Raw genomic sequence first — 24278 nt, forward strand, 5'->3', positions numbered from 1 at the left:
TTTTCTTTATACCAAATTCAATTAAAAGTTTGACGGATAAGGCGCATGGCAGCCCTTGGAAGATTCTGCGGGTTGACTATGCATCTAGATATTGCTGCAGAAGACAAAAAAAACCCCCACGCTTCTGAGTCATTGTGAACCAAAGTCAATCAGAACAGCCTTCAGTAAGCACCACCACCAAAAAAGAAAAGTTTCATCAAGTAAGCAAAGATAAAGTATTTGGAGAGCTCTAGGCACATTTGGTGTTAAGCAAAGGGGCAGAAATTAGCACAATGTCTAGCAGGCCCAAATACAGCGCACCCCACCTGCCATCAAGTTTTTCAATAATGTAACTTGAACATTTTTTACTTGAGCACCTTTCACCCTGCTTTTTGTCTAAACGCAAAATGATCACCCAAAGTCACTCTTTATTCTGGCTCGAAATCTCCCCTCCGTTTCATTTAAAGTAATAGCACACCAAAAATCAAAAAATACAGGAAAAACTTGGGAACCAAAGAAAATACATGCAGACACATTCTAGAGTAACCCGAGCAGCTGACCTAGTTTAGGCTTAGAAGCATTTATCTTCACTATTGCCATATATGCCTATTATTCCTCAAAAATCTCTCCCATGGTGACATTTTTGTTTAGAATACTAAAAAAATCTTTTACCATGTTAGTTTTCAAACTCCTTGGCAAATTTATACATTATACTAGAAATCCCACATTGACCTGATTATCTTATGCTAAATAATAAGCTTAGATAATATGTTAATGCAGATCCACAGGCATCTGCCTATGTTTTCTAAACAGTGTCAAATGATATCTTGTAGAACAAGACAAAAGTTTTCTAAAGTCCGCATGCTAGGATCTTTAAAACATTAATTAAAATACTTATTACCAAATAGTCAATTCCCTGCTGTGTGACGAGGTCAGCTACAAAATGACTTTAGCCCTCAAGACACGCAAATAATTGCAAAAAAATAAAAAAAGCAAGGCCTACCGAAACTTGCAGCTGCATTTTCTGTTTAAAACAGAAGTGTTATTACAGCAGCGATACAAACTGCCTTTAAGTTATCATGGTAAGAGGCCTTACCCATGACAGCTAATCCCCAGAGTCATCATTTTTAAGCCATCTGAGCACTGTCAGCGTTGGCTGACTGTAGCCATGACAGCTCATGTAGTTCAGCAAAACCATGAATATTCCTGAAGTCAGCAACCAGCAAGGACTTGGCTCAGTGTATTCAAAAAGCATGCAAAAAAGCAAACATAAGAAATCCTCTTACAGGATGCCCCGCACACAATTTTAGTAGTGAAAATCAAGGAATTTAGGTTTTGCACGTCATGCAATTACAATCTCCTTCCTTTGTATCTACCCTCAATTTGCACTTGAGATTCAAAAACTCGGTCTATGAGACTAGACCTGCCTCCGAGGTGAAAAATCAGAAGACAGCCAACAGAGTAAACAAAATTACAACACTGCTTCATGCCCAGGAGATGGGAGCCCTTACGCCAGGGAACGGCACAGGTAGAGGAAGGGGTCATGCAACAGTTTGGCCAAGGCTGGGCACTGTGACTTGGTGCCTGGATGTTATTTGAAGCTTGCTGGGGAGCACCAGCCAAGGTGCAGGACAGGTGCCCAGGCACCCGATGGCTGGCTGGCAGGTGACAAATGCTGTGCCCAGCATCTGTGCTTCATGCCCAGCATCTGTGCTTCATGTACACGGGGTGCCGCACCATCCGCGTGGGACCGCGGGGATGGACTCCAACGAGCGAGTCTCTCATGGGATGGCAGGTTCGACAGACCTATACATACACGTCTAATTCTACAGGCAGAGGAATGAAACGCCACTGAAACCTAACGCTGCAGGTTTACGAGACAGGATGAATCATCCAACATCTCACCACAGCCAAAACCAGGGTGTCTCATTCCCTCCACCTCTCTTCTCCTTCCCACCAGCTCTTCCCAGCTACCTTATGCCTATTTTGATGCTCATCAAACCTGCCTTCCCCAGGAGCTGATTCAACTCACTAACATGACAGGAAACTAACCCAGCAATAAAGAGACTAAGCAGGTTTCTGCTGGTCTTTGGTGCTCTGAAGGGCAAGGAGGAAGGCTTGAGGAGCACCTAGCCTGGCTCCCACCAAGGGCAGCGGGGTAACCTGCACCCCTGTCCCCACTGCGGGCAGCAGGGAGCCGGCAGACTTGGTTGCACTCATGAAACCACAGACTGAATGCAAAAAGACCTTCCTAGAAAGAGATAATACTGCTGATTTTAGAAAATGTGCTGACTATGCAAATACATTTTCCTTCTAGTCCATGATCAGCACAACAGTGACACAAACTACCACTTTCAAAAGCCCCTCATGCATTTTCACTTTGACTAAATCTTTCCATGGTGGAGAACACAAATAATCACAGCGTAGCAACCGCTATGATTACCAAAAAGGCTTCATGCAGTACCTCACTAAGTTCCCTGTATATATATGTGTGTGTGTGCGCATGCACACACACATATATTTTGCAAAGGTATTTGACCTATATGTTGACAAAAAATTCAGTAGAAATGAGAACAATCCCACTCAAGTCATATAAAGGTATTTGTTCCACTTTTGAAGAGCATGCAGGAGACTCTTGTTTTTGAACACAAAAGCTTTTCCTGAAGCAATTTCGTTTACTTTCCTCAGCATTACTAAAGTCACCATTTACAATTACAGGACATTGCAGTCATGACACAAGGGCTCTTAAAATTGCTTCCCTAACCAGCATTCCCGTAAGCCCCCTATTAATACCTTAGATGGAAGGCAAGAGTAGGGCTACCTTCTTTTTAAGCAGCAACCAAATCACATTTCAGCACACCCCTCTCTCCTCCTCATCTTCACTTTCTGTGTTAAGCTCCTGGAAACTGCATCTACAGCTACACTGTGAAGATCATCTTGGATGTAGCAGTATTAGACCTGATGTGGGAGAAGTCTGAAGTTTGAACGGTTTTAATAATTTATTAAATGGATATGCTACAGCCTCGATTCATTTACATATTTGGGACCCCATGGCACAGTCCTTCAGGTACCATAAAGTTACTTACTCTCTAAGAATTAACCTAATGCTTTTTGTCCAGACAGAATCATTTTTCAAGGAGGCTGAAGGAGCTGTCAAATGCTTTCACCAGATCAGCTCTCAGTCCAAGTCAGACCTACCTCTAGCTTTCAGGGGAGGGGGAAAGCAGGGGGGAATGCTATCCAAAAAAAAGCTGAAAATGAGGATCAGGAATATTTTCTTACTGTTCTGATTAAACAGATCCTGAGTAAACCCTGTTTGGTTGACAGATTCTTATAATTACCCCAGGTTACTACTATAGCATCTTTTTATGGGACAAAATGCATGTTTGCAAGACGCTACAGATTTGAAAACTATTGCACATCTCTTATTTTGCAGAGGAGACCACCACACCATCTGAAGGCCTAAAATAACTATCACACCAGACACAGCTTCACATACAGAACTAATAAAACAGAATAATTTGCTAAAATATCACAGTATGTCCAGGGAGAAATGTACAAGGATACAGGAAGGGTCAATATTCAAAGTTAAAGTCTTCTGGCCATGGCAGAAGAGGTTGCTTGTACACAAAGGCCCTGCAGTAGAAGAGCTTGGGATAAACTCCTTTTGGATCAGTGTGAAATGCTGTCTCGCCTTGCACTCACTGAACTTTTTCAAATATAAAGAGGAGCAACCATTTGTCAGCTAGTAACGCAAAAAAAAACAAAACAAAAAAAGCCTGAAAATTCTGCTCTGCAATGTCCAATCCTTTCCTGCAGAAGGATTTTCATTCCGATTCTGGGTTCCCATGGGGAGACCCAGGGTGGCTATACAGCAACGTAGCACCTGCATCCAGTATGTCCACACACTGTGGCCATTTGTCCAGGACTTCCAAACACCTGGAAGCAATTCCAGACCAATAACAGTAACTTTAACCAAGCTCCCAGATCCCAGGAAGTCCTGAACAAACAGCCAAACTCCTGTTATTCTCTCCAGAAGAAGCTTCCAGGCAGAAAAAGAAGACATGGTGGAAAAGGGCAGAGTAGACTACTTTCTGGTAGTCTTGGGTAGCCTGCTGCAGGCAGGCAACATCTAACTCAAGAGGCCAGTTACACTTACAGAGATTGAACCTTAAATACCGATGAAGGCCCAAGTGGTCCAAAGTAGCTCAAAGTAGGATTAAAACATGTTGTATCTAGGAATTGCATGTATTTCAACGTCTGCATCCATTCTGCCCAACTGGCTATTGGGGTCATGCCCAAATGACCACCTGCTGCCAGGTACCTCTATTAAAGACACCAGTCTCTCCAGTACAGGGAGGTGATTGGTCATACCCACCATACACAGAGACAGTCTGAATCCTCAACACAGAATTTGAATGACAAAATTCAATTCCCTTTCCATTATTGGTTTTTATTGTGCAGGATGACTTGACACACAGTTTGTTGCCTCAAAGGAGGAGAAAGCTTTCTACAGGAGAAGAAGCATCTCTAATGCAGACCAGATCTGAACCATCTAATCATAAAACAGCTATACCTATAGTCTTTAACTATAAAAAGGCTTTTTTTAAAAAAAAAAAAAAAAAAACAAACATATATATTCTCATCAATAACATCCAGAGATTTGTTTGCTGGGCACAATATCTGTCCAGATCAAGTGCATGTTTCTTCTCATCTGCTGCTGCTGCTTCTATAAAACTGTCAATATTCAGACAATTAATAAATAGATCCCCTCTTCAAGCCAACTCCTTTTGGATTGTAGCTACGCAAAGCAGAAACTGTCTTTGTTTTTTCCTCCCAAAACTGGAAGAAACTGAACTTTGTCCTCTTAATAAGGCTGACTCAACAGGATGAGTGGAATACAAGTGCAGAGGTCAACTGGCCTAAGAAATCCCTGTTTTGAACCTCCATGCAAGAAGGCTGACCAGAAGCAACAGAAACAATACCTGAACATCAACAAGCTCAGTGCTTACACCACGCTCTGAGAACAGGCTCTGTTTAAAGTGTGATGTTACATATTAAACTCAGCTGTTAAGCTAATTCTGAAGTGTGAAAAAACAACCAACCGGCCCTCCACTAGTCCACGGGCCATTCCACCACAGCTCAGCATTGCCATCATCACAGCGAAGTTATCACGAAGCAAGGTGACCTAAGCCAGAAACGCCAGGTCCACCTATAAGCCTAGACAAATATTTTTCAGAGTATTTTCAAAGAGTTGAGGATCTCAGACTTTTGAAATGCTTGGACTCAGCAAAACAGACGTAGTTTTCCTAAACACATAACTATTATTTAAAGGGTAGCTTAGCGCTTAGGATAAATGGTTTGCACTAACTTGACTCCATGGCTGTATTTTCCCCTTTTATAACCTGTTAACATTACTACCACTAATTTACAGGGCAAAAGAAATTTAGCAGTTGAAAAAGTGAGCTTGTCCTTAGGCAAATAACTTGGTGGCTTTTAAATGAGACTTCAAATTAACCCTATTTACCTAACGCAGCATGTCCCCTTTGAACGCTTTACACGAAAAACACCACTTAACCCTTATTCACATCTTCCTTTTTTTTAAAAAAAAACAGAAGCATATTGTTAAACACACCTAATGGAAGAGAAATGGATGGTGGGAGTATGTGACCATACAACACCTGGCCGGAGTGCCACTGTACAGCGTATGCCCCATGCCCTGCCCAATCTTCCACTCCCCTGAACACACTAGTCCGGCCATGAAATGGCAATACCAGCCATACATGGGAAACGACAGAGACTCACAAACTCTACTGACATTAAAATCTCAGAATTATTTCAGGAAAATCGGGACTACGAAGACTGTTTTGTATCAGCTGCCAGGAGAAGCAGGGCACGAAGGCAGATGCTCCCTCCTCTTCCAGGCACTGCACCCTTTCCACACAGGCTGGGGGACACAGAGGACTTCCCCAGCCGAAGCAGCCAAAGGCACTTACAGGTGAGGGGGAAGCCCTTATGCCCCCTCCTTCCTGCTCTCCCCTATGTATCAGTGATATCCATGAACTGTACGACGCAGATTTGGTAACAGAAATTATGCTTTATCTCCTCCAATTGTTTCCTTCACAGGCTTTGCCTTCTATTCTTTCTTTTCACAGCTTCTCACTCCTCAGTCAAATGCCGTATTTACTTCCTTAAGCCTCTACAATAGAAGTTAAATGACCACAGATTTATTGGTTGCTATCATCACCTTGTACACCCTGCTGCATATTCAAGAACGCCTTTGCCAGTCGTTGTTTCATACCTCTATTCCTGATAATCTCTTTGGGGCAGGCATCACTTGGGCCTTAGCAAAAGGATGTCCATTCTGCTTGACTTACAAGCATCCAAGCTTGGCTACTCCTATCTGCATAAACACTATGTGTCACTAGGTCATCACAACAGAAGTCCATGTTGCAGGAAGATAACAAGCGTGACGTGTTTTAACACACAAGTGTTATCTTGTTTGACCAGATACTACCATGTGTCCAATCACAGTGCAACCCAGCCCCATAAACCTTGTATGAAGCCAATTGGGGGGGGGGGGGGGGGGGGGGGGAAGATAATATGCACCAAAAAATGTTTTTATAAAACAGAAATACCAGTCTTGAAAGACTGAAAGAGCCACACCAAAAAGCTACCTAGTCCTTTAGGTGACAAACATATCTACGTTTACAACAAATGTTGCTTTAATTAAATACTACCTATGTTTGTGGTTTGCTTTTCAATACAAAGTGATTTTCTCAGTAGGCATCCTGTAGCCATGCTGTAGCCTTCAACTCAAGAAACTTCTGTCTTTGAAGGGTTATCCTTTCAACCTAAAATTGAGTTTCAGGCCCCTCCTTATGCCTAGACACAGCAGCATTCAGAGAAAAACCCACAAGCAGTATTATAACATTAAAGAACAATTTTTTTCTTATGTCAGAAATTATTTGCAAGTTAAACTGCATTACACATTTACCTGTTTTTTAATTAAAAGCTAATTTGGGGATTGTATGAGAATTTCAATACTTCTTTCCCCCTTCTAAACTGTGAAATTCTGTGGGAGTCCTGTTTTTCTTTCTTAAATGGGAAGCCTCGGTTTTGCGTAGTCTGCTCTGTTAAAATAAAGTCTAAAGGGCATTATCCACACAAAGAGCTGAAGGTCACTACCCAACTGTGCTCATTATCTCATTATATGGCTTAATTCTGTAATGTGTTTTCTTCCGGGATGTGATAATTAGCTCTGTGTTTTGTTGTTTTTAACAAAAACTTGGAGATACCGGAATCTTTTAAGGAAATGGTGAATCATTTTGGAAGGCTGTGTGCAATAAGAGTCAAAGTTACAACCCTTCCTAGATCTTACAATTTCACAGCCTCCACTTCCCAAAGGAATCTGCTCTTGGACCCCTGCTTTTAGGAGAACAGCTCCAAACGAATACGAGTACCAATAAACTGGAATTTTCTGATGAGGAACATCTCAATATACACATTCAGAAAATGAAAATTCATTCTAAATAAGCCACAAAATCCACAGAGAGACCATGTGTTTTCCTTTCCATAGAGGATTCAAATCATGGTAATATACTTGCAGCTTAATCAAGTTAGGGCCAGCAAGTATGTATCCTGTAACACAGCCAAGTCCTGAAATCATTACCTTAAACCCAGCATACATGCTGAACACTTTAGCAGCACATACCACCTTCAACTCCCATTGAAATCTGTAGATTCTCGTGGGGATGCTGGGTTTTTATTATCTCACAGGGTCAAGCTCTTAGTCCTTAATCAGGCAAGAATCCAGATGAGGTCCATGGGAGATTTGCCAGAGAAAGGACTAAATGGAGAGTGAGAAAGGATGACTCCAAACAACTTGGGAGCAGATCTTTATACAGAACAGAGAGCATGCATATTGTACGCCTGATTCATAGGGAGTAATTTAGCTCATGCAGATGGCAGCCACATGTAAAAAGATTTGGCCGTATATATCCTATATTTGCCCCTCTTCTCCATCGAAAAGAGAAAGGCTCATCACTGGACGGGGTGATTTTGATTATCTAACATGTAAATTTTGACAGACTGAGTCCAGTAATGAGATTTTCAAAACTGTGGAAGTAACCATAAAAGAATATAAATTTGACTGTAAAATAAAACACTTCCTAACTAGTACCACTGAGGAGGTTCTCTGCTTTCCAGACCTCCACTAGAAATTAAACAAACCCCACACCAAAACAAAATCCTTCTCAATGAACAAGTAAAATTGCTCACTTGAGAAGTATCTCTCCAAAGGCTATCTGCAACATGAGCCAGAGGTCTTAAATGAATTACTACCTAATGTCTCTCTTTCCATTTCCCTTGAGGTAAAGTTTTGTTTAAGGAGTTTCTTACTAAATGTTACCACTTAGTCATCTTCATTCTATCTAAGAAACAACTCACGCCCTGCTCATTGCACCCCTTCTTCCCTTCCAAAATACAAAAAGATTTTCTCCTCCTTGACTTCTTTCTGCTCATTTCTTCCCTTATTAAGCACGTGACCTCTGTTTTATCCTCCCGGATTTCTCCCCATGTAGTTCTGACAAGGACACTTGAAGAAATGCAGAGATGTGGTTCTACAAGAGTTAACTGAGGCCAAATTTTGTTAATGTACTGACCAGCTGCTTGTTAGCTGTAACCAAAAAGAGCATGCACATTGGCAGTTAACTGTTAAACGCATTTTCAAAACTATTAATACGTTGAAAACAATTCAAGCCCAGGACATGAGTACAGCGTATAGTCCCAGGCGAGCATCAGATATAAAAGGAGAACTGAGATGGCCTCCGTATGAAATCACAATGGCTCTTCTCCTCAAATAATCTTTTATTGACTTTTAGTTTTTTTTTTTAAAAGGGAAGTTGGGGAAAGAAGTTTTACGTCAGGAAGTAAGTCATTTGTGCCCAATACTAACATAGCCTTTATAAGGCATGTATCTTAGTATCACTGCTGCCTGGAAAAAAGTCTCAGGGAACCTCAGAGCCGATTCAGGTTTCACAAAAATATAAAATGTTCACACGCACATCTGAAGTACTTCCCTTGCAGAGACCCCACAGGTGCCGAAATCCATCTCCCTGTATGGCAAGGGTTCAACTCCCGTTTAAGGGCTTGCCTGAAGAAGGCAAGAGCCCCCTTGACACTACAGACGGCAGGGACTCACACAGGCAACCCGACTGCCAGCAGTGCAGTACAATTCATTGCCTTTTCCAGCACACAAAACCTTTAGATGCTCCTTCTTGAACAATCAAACAAACAAGACTTCAGGAAAAAAATAAAAAAGCAGGTAGATTCTGTAAAAACAAACCACATAGTTAATATCATAGAATCATAGAATCATTTAGGTTGGAAAAGACCTTTAAGATCATCCAGTCCAACCATTAACCTGACACTACCAAGTCCACTACTAAACCAATTAAGGGTAAAGTAATAATTTCATGTTTCCTGGCTTGGTGGCTGGATTCTTTTTTAATGTAAGTAAAAAACTAGGAATCATTAAGGTTGGAAAGGATCTCTAAGATCATCAGTCCAACCATCAACCCAACACCACCATGCCCACTAAACCACGTCCCAAAGTGCCACATCTACCCATTTTTTTAACACAAAAATTTATTAAGTAAATAATTAATATTTTATTATTAACTAATAATTAATATTAACTAAACGCAAAAGCCTGAGAATGTTCATACTGTAAGATCACAGAAGCTTTCTTGCCACATGACTTGACTGGAAGCAGATACCTCAGTGAGCAGGGTGGCTTTTCCCTTCCAACAAAAAGACACCAACGGCCCAGCCCTACACACGGGGTGAGCAGTGAGAAACCTTACAGTGAGACTTTCAAAGTGACTTGGCAACACTTGGAACAGCATTAACTTTGTTTTCAAGTGCAATCAGTAAAGGATAGTGTTATTTAGAAAACAGTCATGATATCCTGGAACTTACTAGATGTAAAATAACTTTGCACTGGAGTCAGCAGACTGTGGGGCCTCATACACGCTTTGCAAGCTTTGAAACAGTACCCCAGAAAGGGCATTAAATAAAATGAGTAATATCTCTTCCTGCTAAACATTAGAGTTACACGTAAAAACTATCACTGAGTCAGCACGTGGTGGTGGCAGTTCGTACAGTAAAATCTGTTTTGCTGGAATTTATAACAGTCTGAAGGTAGCCACTGCTATGCATCTCACATACCTAGATTATTTTTTCTTTTAAAATTATTACTATTATTTTTGTAGAAGAAAATACCATTCAAATGACCCATTTCAACGTACCCATAATTAGGGGGTAACATCAGGTTTCGACTTTGGGGAAAAAAACAAGAGCTAGAGACTGTCTTACCCAGCTGACAAAAGTTGGCTATTAAATAAATGGCATTTTAATACAAACAAAAAACCAAGCAGATAAAGAAGCTAATGTAGGGTCCAGTTAAGTCACTAAGTTTTTTTTCAGATTTTTTGGTAGGGTTTAGATAAGCTCAGATGTTTCAGGCTTTCACTTGCTAGCACTGTAGCATAATACATTGAGTGTGAAGGGTTCCAGCTCAAGACTCCTGACAAGGACTGCTGCCTCTCATTTATTTAACAATTTTAACAGGAAAGGCATGCAAGTTTCAACATCGCATTGTACAACGGTGTATCTCCTTTCCATAATGTATTGTTTATCACGGTTGGAAACTCTGCTAAGTTGGCAAACCCTTCTTACGGGTACAGTTACACCAGTTACATGAACAAAAAAGGGGTTTTGTCAGCTTTTCATGTACTTTTGGGTAAGGAGGTGTAGCTATGCCAGTAAATCAAATCGTTTTGTTGCCATATGCTCCAATGCTGACGGGACATATTGTACTTGGTGGTTGGTGTCTAACCGTGCCACCAGGTGAACCACAGATCAAGTTACTCAACGTACTTGAACAATACTTCGATACTCCACTTCTGTAAGAGGAAATTCAGTTTTGATCTAGTACAAACACGAGCTGCTGCAAAAAAGGGAGGCTCCACTACCCCCAACACCCACCTTCAAGGGTCACTGTGTTTGCTCTAGCAATTGTTGTAGCAATCATGAAGGTACAGGGAAAACCGACCGCTTTTCTAGGCCTTGAAAAGCTCTCACATAAGCACTCAGGAGCCAGGCTGAAACTTGTTCTTCCTATCAGTGGACCGGTGGTTAAACTTCCATTCCCTTCAATGAAGTGAACGCCCATTATTTTATTAACATCTCATGAGATTTGTGGTAATTTACTGGCCGTACAGTGCAGAGGCAGTCTTAACATCACACTGCAAGGGAAGTTACTTGGTTAAGCGTGAGCCTGACTGTATCCCTGCTTTAGAAAAAGCCACCCCCTACTGATCAACTGAAGAGCGGTACCAACATTTTCTAATGGGACACAAACAACGGAATAAACAGACACACACCCCCACCCCAAGGTCAACACAGACCTGACTCACAGCAAGAGAAACAAGGCAGAACAGTTCAGCAGTCCCACTACTCTCAGCCCTACCACCAGTGCCCCAAGCTTGGCTGGAAAGGAACCACCAAGTTCTTGTTGAGCACAAACGCCCTTTTCTCTGGATAGCAAGGCTACAGTAACAAATCAAATGTGTTCAGAAATAAAGCACGGAAGCGTACTCTCATTCACCGTTTCTTTAACTGCCCTTAATATAGTCATTGACAGTTTAGTTAACCACCTAGGACAGTCAACTGTTCTCATTCGCCATAAATGCGAAGAGAGGCCCCATACATAACCCACAATACATTGTTAAGCCATCGTATGAAAAAAACATGTTTCTATTAAAAACTTCCAATGTTGCTGCACTGTTGTATTTAAATGTTCTTTGAGATTATCTGGGCGATTACAAGGATGGTTGTTTAAAAAGTCTGTGCCAGCTGCTCTGTGTGTATATTACGAGCATTACAAAGGCATCAAACGCTCATTAGTGATGAGATCACCCTGACTAAGAAAACATGCTATACGCATCTTGGATACAGACTGTTACCGTGGGGTATTGGACACAGGAGGATGAACGTACCCCCGAGGAAAGAGGGGAGCAGAGAGCACCAGGCTCGTTGCAGGGTCCCACCGAGAGCGAGTGACTGCGCGAGTCCCTTCGTTGGCACTGCAGCCCGTGGGCAGCAGGTTCCCACTAAATCTCTAACTGTACCAGTCGTGGCCTATTTAACAAAACAGCGTGGAGGACCGAACAAGAAGCGGATAGGAAGAAAAAGCAAACAAACCCACGTACCACAAATGGAGGAGGAATATCAAAAGACTTCAGACCAGGATGACTGTATTGTTACCACTTCAGGATGAACCCTAGGATTAATTCCATTAAGGAAGAAGGAGCTGTGCTACACTGCTCTAAAACTTCTGCCATAAACCTATCCTAGAGACATAATGTTATACAACCGTATTGGGATCAGGCACCTACTGAGTGACTTAGAATGGGACTAAAGGGCAGAAGATGTAGCGACTCCGTGCAGAAAGCTGTGGTCTAAACATGAACCCTGTCCAGCTGCGGGGGCTTGCACCCCGCAACACAGCAACCTGAATCCCCGGACAAGCATCCCGGCAAGGGAGCCCACCGGGGAGCACTGGGACACCAGCAAGCAGGCTGGCACCGGGGAGCACTAGAGGGAAAAATCATATCCCTTCTACTGGAACAGAGCATTGCTCCTTTCAAAAATTTCATGAAAGCAACTGGAACGAGGAGACAACACAGCTATCAGAACTGAATCAACTTAATTAGTTCAGTCAACTAGAACAAAAAATGTTTATTGCCCTAATTAAATTAATCCAGTCCACCAAGCCAAAAATGCATTGATTCATTGCTCAGAAATCCTCCCTAATAAATTCTGATTTCAATCTACTTTTTCTTTGAGCAATCTTGTCAAATCATAGGCAGATACATGAACACTTGACCTATAAAGCCATCTTAAGTGCATTATTATTTCTCCGGCGAAAGAGGGAATCTACATTCCAGGACTCCTCGATGTGGGAGGGGAGGAAGGGAGTTCTTTGTTAGCAACTTTTACTTGAAATGTCTTAGACAATTTTTTTTTTTGCTGAATACTTCTGTGTAGTGCTTGTGTGATGTTGAAACAAACAGAAGAATTAGCTGGTTAGGTTTTCTCTGCGTACAGGAAGATTTTTAACAGCACCATTAATACTCACAACTGTTTCACTAGAATTCTTTTCTCCTGAATCATATGAATAAAGTTGAAGTTCAGCCTGGTATTCGTAAGAGCTGACTTAATCACAGGCTTCTGACTTCTGAGATCCAGTAACTGTAAGAGAGCCCTAGAATTAAGTAACTTTAGTTTTTACAATTCTTTTCTTCAAGATCAACCATCACAGACAGTCTTAAACATTGTTTTACTTTGGGCATGAAATTGCTTAAAAAAAACCCAGCTTTGCTCATTGCAAAAAATAAAAGAGAACAGAGATGTCAAGAGAATTCACAAGCAACAGAACAGGGTCTTTTTCAGAATTGCTTTTCTTTTTCTGCTACTGGCATGAAGCATGCCTTATTCTGAGCATTTTAGATACATGATTTTTTTTTTCCCTGTTGTTACAGAGACTATTACTAAAGCTGGCCTTTTAACAAGAGATGCTGGAGAAGCATTTGCCTAGGTGTTACAGTCAGACAATTGTAATCTTTTTAAAAAAAAAAACCTCAAAGAGTCCTTCCTGTGATGCATATTTTAGCTCTCGTACTTCAACCTGTGATGATACGTGTTATCACAGAGATCAGACATTAGCACTGGGAGAATGAAAGCAAATACGGGAACAATATGGCCACGAGCACTATTTCAGCAAGAAAAACAACTACTACTGGCCTAGTTCCAAAAAGCAACTGAGATAAGTAATATCCAAGGCAATCTCTGAACAGTTTTCTTGCCAGTTTTCTCAAATACCCATTACTTTTTCAGCTTGAAGGTGAAAATATCCCATAGAACAATTAATTACTACTTTGAATTCATTAGTGCTATAAAAGGAAATTTTGCCAGATGGATCTAACATTTCAAAGCAGAAAATGCAGAAAACTGGCAACTTTTACAAATTACATAGCTTAACAAATTATCTCCAGAGATGGAGTCTGCCCTAATGCAAGAAATTGAAGCCACATATTAAACTTCTAACACGTTGCTCAAACTATGCATGGGACGTAATGTAGCTCTACCTGCTGTTGTAAGTTTTCTTCTAATGATGCAAGAAAAGTCACATTTCACCAGAAAATCCTTTTGCCCATAGCAACGTAAGAGTGGTCTCATATTTCCCACCCCTTTGCTTCAAGTATGACTGATTCTACTTCCTGTAAAAACAGTGATTTTTTTTTTCTTTTTTTTTTTTTTTTTAAAAAATAAGGGTTGGCATGGCAGGAGAAGAAAGAGAAAAGAGAAGCAGCTCCCTCAGCTAAGACACTCCTCAGGACATCATAACTAATTTATGACTTGCCAAAACTTCAACCAGCTTGTTCCTTATCCGAGATCACAAAGAACTTCTGCAGTTCAGCATCCATTAGTCTAAACACAAGCAAGGCAGGCAAAAAGTCTGACAGACCTTTAAATAAAACCTTGTGCCATCTTCATGCCTCCAAAAAAGGGCAGGGAGGGGGGGGAGGTTTTGAAGAATTAACGAGATAACAGCAGTTAGCACCAATGCGATCCAAGTACTTTAAAGCTATTACGTTAGCCCTTCAAACAGTCCTGCACGGAAGATGACGGGGCAGAACGCATCTGTTTTACATATCAAGAGACCCAGATTGAGAGATGAAATAACTCATGGCAAGATCACAGAGAAAGTCACTAATGCAGATACAAGCCTTTCATCTTTCAGGCAAAAGCCGAGGCTCGTGGGTTAGTCCCATGCATTGAATACACCTATGGCCATCAGGCCACCGGGACTCCACAAGAAGTGATCCAGCCGGCATCCTGGCCATCGCTGCGCTCTTCTCCAGGAGTCCCTGCTCACAGCCAAGGACAGGCCGCAGCTGGGAATAATCGCTCTGATGGCCCGTAACTCACTCCACCCTCTCTCAAGGGTCCTTCAGACCCAGGCATGTACATTTAGTCACCACGCAGGATGAACGCACGCACGTCCAGTCACACAGGGCAGCTGTGCGTTGGCTGTAGGAAAAGTGCGTGTCTGTCTGCGGGCAGGAGAAGACTCCACCGTGGTCCTCAGACCCAGTAGAGCTGGCAGCACACCTGCCCAGCAGTGCCCTGAACCACATGGAGCTTTTATGCTTCAGAGTAGATGTTTCCCAAGAGTAACCAGGAACTGTCCATTTGTTGGTCTCTTCTCCCAAGTAACAAGCGATAGGACAAGAGGAAATGGCCTCAAACTGCGTCGGGGAGGTTTAGATTGGATATTAGGAAAAACTTCTTCACGGAAAGGGTAGTCAAGCGTTGGAACAGGCTGCCCAGAGAGGTGGTGGAGTCCCCATCCCTGGAAGTGTTCAAAAAACAGGCAGACGTGGCACTTTGGGACATGGTTTAGTGGGCATGGTGGTGTTGGGTTGATGGTTGGACTGATGATCTTGGAGATCCTTTCCAACCTTAATGATTCCGAGTTTTTACTTTCACTAAAAAAGAATCCAGCCACCAAGCCAGGAAACATGAAATCATTACTCTACCCTTAATTGGTTTAGTGTTAGGTTAATGGCTGGACTGGATGATCTTAAGGGTCTTTTCCAACCTAAATGGTTCTATGATTCTGCGACTACATGCACACCCCACACACAACCACATACAGTGTGTGGCTACTGCTGTAAAAGTCTCTCACTAGAGATTTCCTTAAAGCAACCCCAAATGTGCAAACTGAACTAGGTTAAGCTATTTCAGCAATAGCTACATTTTCGAATAACCTTTTCGCCTTTACTGGCTTTCATACCATTGCTCAAGCCTCAGGAACAGCCATGACACTGTGATGCTAAGTGGCCACTTACCCCCCACTGCTTTTGACACCTTAACGAAAGGTGCACAATCTTGTGAAGGAAAAAGCGTCAGCTTGACTTAGTAGCTCGAATCGAAATAGCTTGAGGAGAATCTTTAGTAGGACGTATGTTTTACTGCTCCATTTAAATGGAAATTAATAATATAAAGGAAAATTCTGGTTACTCCAAAATAAATTGCATCAACTATCTTTTCCAGACACAAGGCAAATTTGGTGATTTAGGAAGTGAAGAAAAAGAAAAAAAGGACAAGAAGTGAAGATAACCACAAAACCTGTTCTTCACCCACTCTTGGCTCCAAGTGTTAAGTAAAATAAATACATTAAAAAAATTAAAAACAAAACAACAAAAGAAAAAAAACACCAAAACACCAAACCTGTTCCAGAGGAAAGTAAACGTTTTGCTGAAGAGGGAAACCAGCAACAGACTTTACAAATGTTTCCATCACCTAACCATGAATTCCTTTTATTTGTTACTACTTCTAGTCACTGCTTCCAATAATGAGAGTAATGACATTTTCAGTTTAGTTCCTTCCACCCCTGACGGGTAAAATCCCTTTTTTATTAACTGCCTATTAGTAAGTCCCACAGTGTAGTAGTTGCCAAATAAGGGAACAATAGCTCTATCTTTGATAAAGTACACTTAAAAATATGAAGAAAAGCACACTGTGCTTGAAGCAACTGCACTTTATGGAATTATTGAAAACCTCTGCTTTTGTCACCTGAGGTCAAAAATTTATCCTTGGTGAAATTCCACAGACTTAAAACAAGTTTACACCAAAGAGGAATCCAACTCAATGCCTTCAGGTAATGAAACATGGCACAGAGTCTTTGTGCTAAATATATTTTTTTTCACTCCAAATTCATCTCTCCTATGACTTACAGCCTGAAGGACTTAATTTTTTTTTTTATTGTCATTATCTACAGAGGATGAAATTATTTCTCTTCTTTGAAAGGGAATACAGCTGGTCCGTATATTCTCTCTATACTACAACGTAACCAGTAGTGAAACAATGGTGTTGATACATGCAAATATACTTCAGCGGAAAAGCTTATCAAAGAAAAGGTCTCGCAGAAACTCAATACATTTTTCATGTGAAAGTAACAACTGTTTTTCTAATAGCAGATGCTCCGTTTCTTGTTGAGACACCTTAGGATCGCATTCGGGGATGCTGGCTTTGGGGTACTACAGCCCCCGGAGCCTAATTCTTCCTGTGGCAACAGATAAAACTGTGCTGTTTGATGCTTGCACAGGCCCTGCTTGGTCCAAGTGACAGAATTTATATTTTTTTCTGCAGCAAAAGAAACAGGCAAACAGAAAATAAAGTTATAATTCTGTAGAGATAAGGTAACCAGGTTCAACATATCAATAGCGGAGATAATGTTGACAGGAGAATAATTTTAAAACAGGAATAAAAATTAAATTGCAAATACATACTAGTTAGAAGACAATTTTTTTTAAGGTATGTCCCAGAGTACCTACCACTTCACTCTGCAGACCCTTGGGTTCAGAAATCTTCTGTACCTCTCCTTGACATTAGACAAGACAAAAATACCATCCTCACTTAACTAAATATGCCCGTTTCACTTTTTTTATTAACTAAAGAGATCAAGGGTTTGTGTTAATTTTAAGATAAATGACAAATGGAGAAGCTAAGAAAGAGTTAACAAGGGCCTACAGTAGGGAAAGGATATTAAAAGATCTACAAGCAAAATCCTAAATCCCAATTCCCTTCAGAAAACAAAAGAATTATTTTTAGCATGGTATTTATAAAATAATTATGTGATGCTTAGAACTTGTTAAAGACTAGTCGCTCTTTTAAAAAAACTGTAATAAATTTCCTTAGAAAAACAAGGATTTAATGCCATTCACCATTCCGTGCCATAAAATTTTTTGCAAAACTATTTTTCATCAGTTGAGTAGTTCCCTCCAGAGACACTCGGTAATGCTGCCATTTGCCTGCATCTGCACAATTCAAGTTCTGTATTAAGGGCTTGATGTTTCTTAGAATTCCTCTGGCATCATCCAGAGTCAGTTTTAATCAAAGAACCAGACTTTCATGTTTACTGATAAATGCTCTGGTTCAGCAAAGCAAAGCTCAGTTGTTTTGCTGAATCAGGACCCACAACCCCACATCCTACTGGATCCCACACCCGTCTCCACGTGGGTGCAGAACTCTGCCGAAATTCAACTGTTTATAGCTTCTGAGCCTTGCTGATACAGGAAAAAGGCAGTCTGCCGAGTTCAAGCGATTCCAAGTCTGACACAATTACCTCTTCGAAAATGTATAACCTTGCTCTGTATCCTGACACTCGAAAGTTCTTCAGAATTTTTTGTGTGGTTTTGGAAGATAAAAATACTGTTTATGCATAAACCACTAAGAAATGACACAGGAGCTGACTCAATTGAGTCAGTTGAGAGACAGACCAAAGACCAGATTAAAAACTTAATTTACACAGGAACAGAAGACCAAACGGCACTGGTGAAGAAACATTAATTCAGAGGACCTACAGATTTAGTCTAGCTTCCCAGTGTTGATCAGTCTTTGTATTTAAATTTCTCACTTAAAGACATCATTTACTGCTTGAAAGGTATTACTTCTTTTTGTGTGAAATTAAGATTAACTATCTATTTTTTATGTACCTTTTGTCTTCTCAAAGTTACCCCGCCAAGCTCACTGACATGAAGTGAGGCATTCATCATTTGGTTCCTTGTCAGATGAACGTCTGACATTAAGATACTTCAAATCACCATCAGGATACTGAAAGGATTTTTTTTAAAAAGAAGACAATTTCCACCTTTAAAAGCAAGTCAGTGGTTCCTAATTAGTATTTCTTACTCATTAAAAGAGCACGGCCATTCCCTTACAGCCACTACAGGAGGGCTCCCCGCCTTTCTGACCCAAAGTAGTGTTAGGTTAATGGTTGGACTTGATGATCTTAAAGGTCTTTTCCAACCTAAACAATTCTATGATTCTATGAAAGGCAGCGGGACGGACACAAGGCACAGCACACGAAGTTGCCCTCTGCTCCTCTAACTCTTCTCTGAGCTTGCGAGTCTTTAAACGCTCCGAGTTCTGGTTGATCTCGTCCTCTAAAAGGCTCGCTATCCAGACCATAAAGGGACAGGAGTTACTGGGTGGTTTTTCAAGGGAGGCAGAGGTTGGCTGGTTATGAGAAAGAACTGAAGGGAAAGGGAGGTGGAGAGCGAAATCTCTGTCCATGCAAAAGTTACAAGCAGGCTGTGCTTTACTGCAGTCCTAATAATTCAAGAGCCAACGTCTGTCCCTTAGCTAACCACAATTTAAACAAACAAACCCCCTCCCACCTCTGGCAACAAATATTTTGAGGAAAAATAAAACTTACAATTTAATTACATCTGGGAAATACCCAGCAAACACTGTTTAAAACGGAAGGAAATCTGTGCGAGTGACTCCCAGTTTTTTTAATTTTTTAATCATGTCCTTCACCTTCCAGTGGAAGGACTTTCTATTATACTTTGAAGGATCCTATATTGCTTTTGGAAACACAGAGTTCAAGGTCAGGGGAAGTTCCTCTTTTTTTTAAAAAAAAAGAGATGTCATGACAAGGCCTGTTTCTTCCTGTTGCTACGCTTATTAACATGGCACCCAATCACCACCATCTCTGGGGGGCACAGATCCAAAAGATACATTCGCTTACAAGCAAACAGCCTTATTTAAAATGAAGCACACATGCTCTGAACAATGTAAGATTACTTACAAGAATAAGTATGAAAAAAGAAAGGCTGGAAGAAAAAAAAAAGCTAGGATAACAACAGAGAACCAGGGCATGAAGAGCTGCTGAATGAAAACCATAGAGACAGATAAACCAGTAAGCTCAGTATTACAGAAAATGGGTAAATGCTTCAATATATCCAATTCTTACAGTCTCTCCATCAGCCTGACCACAACCATGAAACTCTGTCACAAGGAGAGAGGTGTCTACACAGCCAGCACAGGCAACAACAAACGTCAGGGGGGATTGAGGGAAAGAGAACATAGCCGCGTGGGCAAATTCCGGTTGGTATCGGGCACCACGGCTGCGCTGCTTTGTCGGCAGCAGGAATGATTTGCAGCACCGGAGGATCTACCCCAGAAAGCTGGAATGAGACCCTTGGCCAGTGCAGATCCACAGGCTGTATCACCCTTCTATCTTCTTTTCAGCTGAACAGTAAGGGAGGAAAGAAAAAGGAAAAAAAAAAAAAGTTGAAGTTAAAAAAATTTTCCCATTCCTTCATAGAAGAACCTATCTTGTTGAAGGTTTGGCCCTCAGGGTCTAGGGCAGGTGTGCGTTTCAGCTGTCCTCTAAGACATTTTATCAAGACATACGTCACGCACCCAACTGCACATATTTGCCAGCAAGCAAAATAAATATGTTTCGGCCTTTGATTTAAGCCACATTAGTACGGAATATTTTTGTTCCCAAGATGACAAAGCCAGACTTGCTTACGAGGTTATCCAAGGCTGTAGCATGTGCAGTTCTGAGTGTTTGTGTGGAGTTCCTACTGCAGGTTGCCAGACCTTAGTTTAAGCCCACTTCAAAAACATAATTCCTTCAGACAGGCAGGTAGTTTGCCAGCAATTCTCCTCTCCATCCTGCCTTGGATTTTCCATGGAGAGGAAAAATCTCACAGTAATCAAGGTTTTCTTTGCAGTCTTTTTCTGTACAATTGAAGCTGTTCATAAATATGAGCTTACAAGAAATCTGTGTACAAGCTAAAAGTAAATCAGATTCAGATAAGCATTTAGCTACATATATCCAGGCAGGAACAGGAGGTAAAGAAATAGACAAATATTCTTTGAATATTTATACACACCATTTTCAACGGAAAGTTAGCAAGGTGTATTCTTTAAGCTATTAGCATGAAAAACACACAGTTTTGTGGCTCAGGTGTAAATAGGCATCTCTGTGTATCGTGTCATCTAACTTGGGGGGGGAGGCTGAGATATATTTAAGACGTTAGTACCTTAAAAAGCAAGAATGGAAAGGAAAAAAAAACAAACCACAAAACAGATTCTGTCTAGAAGATCACCTATATCTGAAAAGATAACAACGCTGAAGATACTGGAAAGTCAGCAACAAAACCTAGACCAGTAATAGCAGCGTCAGCGTAGGACTGGCAAACAAAAGAAAGGTGTGCTCTCCTGCAGCAGCCTTGCTAGTTCAGAAACAAAGAGTAAGCTGGAAAAAGGCTCAATATATAAAAATCAACACCCTAGGGAGGTGGCATGCTGCCCCCTGCCTCCCCCAGGCTTCACCACAGGCACGCAGGGATTTTATTTATACTTCTCGGTTTTCTTTATACTAGTATGTTCATGGTTCAAGCCTGAAGAAGTGCGGGTTCTCTACACTGGCAATTAAAAGCCAAGCCTGCGGTACCCCGGCCATCATGCTGACAATAGCTCACAGGCATCTGCCACAGCTTTTTCCGCACACGACTAGAACGCGTTGCTCGCTCCCACCCGTATTTCACCTATAGCCACAACCCCCCTGCTTTTAAAGTGTAATTGTTTGGGTTAACAGGACTTGGTGACTCCTAACAGAAAAATGTTGCAAAAGCTCTATCTAAATAACCTTCAGAGAGCTGTCCTTCCCCAGCTGTAATTATATCTGCCCAAGATCTCTCTCCCCCCTTCATCAGAGTCCATCAGTTCCTCATTGCGTTTATCTTAGTATACTCACGATGCTCTGTAAAGGGCATTAACTAGTTGTTCTCATTAAGAATTTATTGCAAAAATAAAAAGCATGGAAGAAAACCAAAACCCACAGGACAGGCACGGCTAGAAACCACAATGATAGTGCTTCCTCACCTCCCCCTAACAAACCGTGACCCTTTCTACTCCCTTCAGCTGCCTTCTTCCCATGCAGATACCGGGAAGGATCGGTCTCCAAGAAAGAACGAACTTTGAAGCTAGCCCTGCTCTGAGCAGGGGGCTGGATCAGACTTCCAGAGGTCCCTTCCAGCCAAAATCATTCTATGACTCTACTTATGAATAAGCATCTGATCAAATCCAAGGCCATCGCATTTTTTAAGAGTTTGTTTCAAGAATAGCTGCCAGAGGAAAACACAGAATTGGGGAGTAAAACCAAAAAAACCACAATAAACTTCAAGACAGACATGCTAAGGTTACTGAGCACTGAATAACTCTCCACTAGTAGTACCGTATTTGATACCATTTTTAAATTAGTGGGTTTTAATTAAAGCTGGCATTGGGAGGTAAGCTGACTTCTTAGGCAAGCAATCTCCTCAGAAGCAAACTGGAATTGGGGTTGCGATCAATTAAAACGGTTTTGATTTTCTACACTGGCACTTGCTTTTCAAGTAGATTTTTACGCATCTATAAGGATTCAGATTCGCTCCAAGTAATCGCTCTTCTCAGCCAAGACCAGCATTCATATCCTCAGCTCAAGCCGCAGACGCACTCAGACACGCCCTGTATTGCTGAAAGTTCATCTGTAATGAAGCGATTGCAAAATGTTAGCATCGTGTACTATTAAATAATCGAAGTTCCTAATGTTGGATGGATGCCTTCAGGAGGTCAACCCCAGAGAAAGTCCCACAAGGCTTGAGGGCTTGAAACAACATAATTTTCCATGCTGACGATGAAAGGAAGCCAAATTGTAACACATTTAATTGCTCAGCCCTGTCTCTTCCAAAGCTGGTCATCTTTTCCACAGTGAGGACATCTCAGATTTAAGCGAGCCATCTGTCCAGTGTCCACTTTTCCCACTACCTCATTTTGACTGACGGTATATCCACTTGGCCTCTTCTCCAACGACCCATGCTGTATGCAAGCTGGACACATAAGAAGAGGCTTCCCCTTGTAACCACAGGAAGAACTTTGACAAACAAACATACCGAGAAGAATCACTTCAGCGCTTGAAGAAACTACGATATAAGCTAAGTACTTGAACTCTACAGCTCCTTCCTTTCCTTGTCACAAGTTATTGCAACACACTGTTTTGAAAATCCCTGTCTAGGATAAAATGCGGGATAGGAACAATCCCCATAAATGGCAATGCATCTTCCTAACCTGTGAGACCTCCAGTAACACTGACAACTCTCATTAAAAGCTCTTTGCCATCACCGTTGACGGTCAACTTGAAAACAGATTAGACAACTGTCAGGAATGACCGAGGTGAGGCTTATGCCAACAGGGGAGGAAGTATGGACTCAGTGACCTTTTACGTACCTTTCATACTTACTTTGGGGGATTTTGTCACGGATTTCTTTTCATAAACTAAGTAATCGGAACTTAATTTCAGATTATACACTTTGAAGGCAGCACTGAGCTGAGCTGGTACGCCATTTAGCCCAGCTCTGTAGAGAGACCCTAGCCCAGGTTCTGAAGAAAAACAGCTTCACCAGCACAACCCTGCACCCAGGGTACTAAATCCAGCCTCTTGACACAGCTAACAGTTCAGCGTCGCGCTGGCAGAGCCACCCTGCTTCCACTCCCAAAGGCTTCCGTGGCGACCGCCCCCCTTATAATACATGTGCACCATGCAATTCCCTTTTTCACAATAAATAAATAAATTACCAAAATAATTCGCATTACTGCTGCAGTTCTTCAATGATTTTAAGAGGGAACGTAGGTGCAAGACGACTGCCTTACAGGAACAGCATTGTCTCACATCACCATACCAGTATTCACGATCACAATGGGTTTATATAAAACCATGACATAAACTTTAGCTGACCTACATTTTTCCAGGATGAAAAAGTATTTTTGATCAATAATTCTGAATATATACAGTAAGTTACACCAAATGCATGATTTACATAATGCCACCTACCTGCAGCTGCAAAGCACAAAATCATCAAAGCAAACACTGAAGTCACACAACTTGAAGACATTTTTGCAAACGCTGTATCTTCTCAAATCAACTCCCTTTGTAGCTCTTCATGTAGATTTACTTCCTTTGAAATTTGTCGTCTGTTTTGAAATCAAATCTTCCAGACTTTTAATTGCCTACAGAAAGAAGTAAAAATAAATTTTAATACAAATATAACTTACAGAAATGTTACGAGATATTTAAAATTGTCTCTCCTGTAACAAGGGAAAGAATTCTTTCTTAAAGGACTACATTTTATATTGCCAGATAGCCTAGGCAGTGATAGCTTAGTACTCTTTCCTCCCTGTATTGCAGCACTTCTTTGCAGCTGTTGCCCTTTCATATTATCTGTTGTGCAAGTTGTGATCTACTTGGAAGTGAAATCCCAGAGTCCTTTCTGTCAACTAATACTGAAGTCCTGCTGAAGCTTGCCAATGGTACTCGTAGCCTCAGACAT

At 41.3% G+C, this 24278-nt stretch overlaps 1 protein-coding gene across 1 annotated transcript in view; it reads right to left on the reverse strand.

Annotated features, from left to right (window-relative positions):
• Window positions 1-23843, reverse strand: part of TGFBR3 (transforming growth factor beta receptor 3) — a 109407-nt gene extending 85564 nt beyond the window's left edge. Inside the window, exon 1 of the mRNA XM_075711390.1 lies at window positions 23783-23843. Within this exon, the coding sequence (XP_075567505.1) occupies window positions 23783-23843 (61 nt within the window). The remainder of the gene's footprint in view (window positions 1-23782) is intronic.
• Between the last annotated feature and the right edge of the window lie 435 nt (window positions 23844-24278).

Source organism: Pelecanus crispus, chromosome 5 (genome assembly GCF_030463565.1).
Source record: "Pelecanus crispus isolate bPelCri1 chromosome 5, bPelCri1.pri, whole genome shotgun sequence".
Lineage (NCBI taxonomy): Eukaryota > Metazoa > Chordata > Aves > Pelecaniformes > Pelecanidae > Pelecanus > Pelecanus crispus.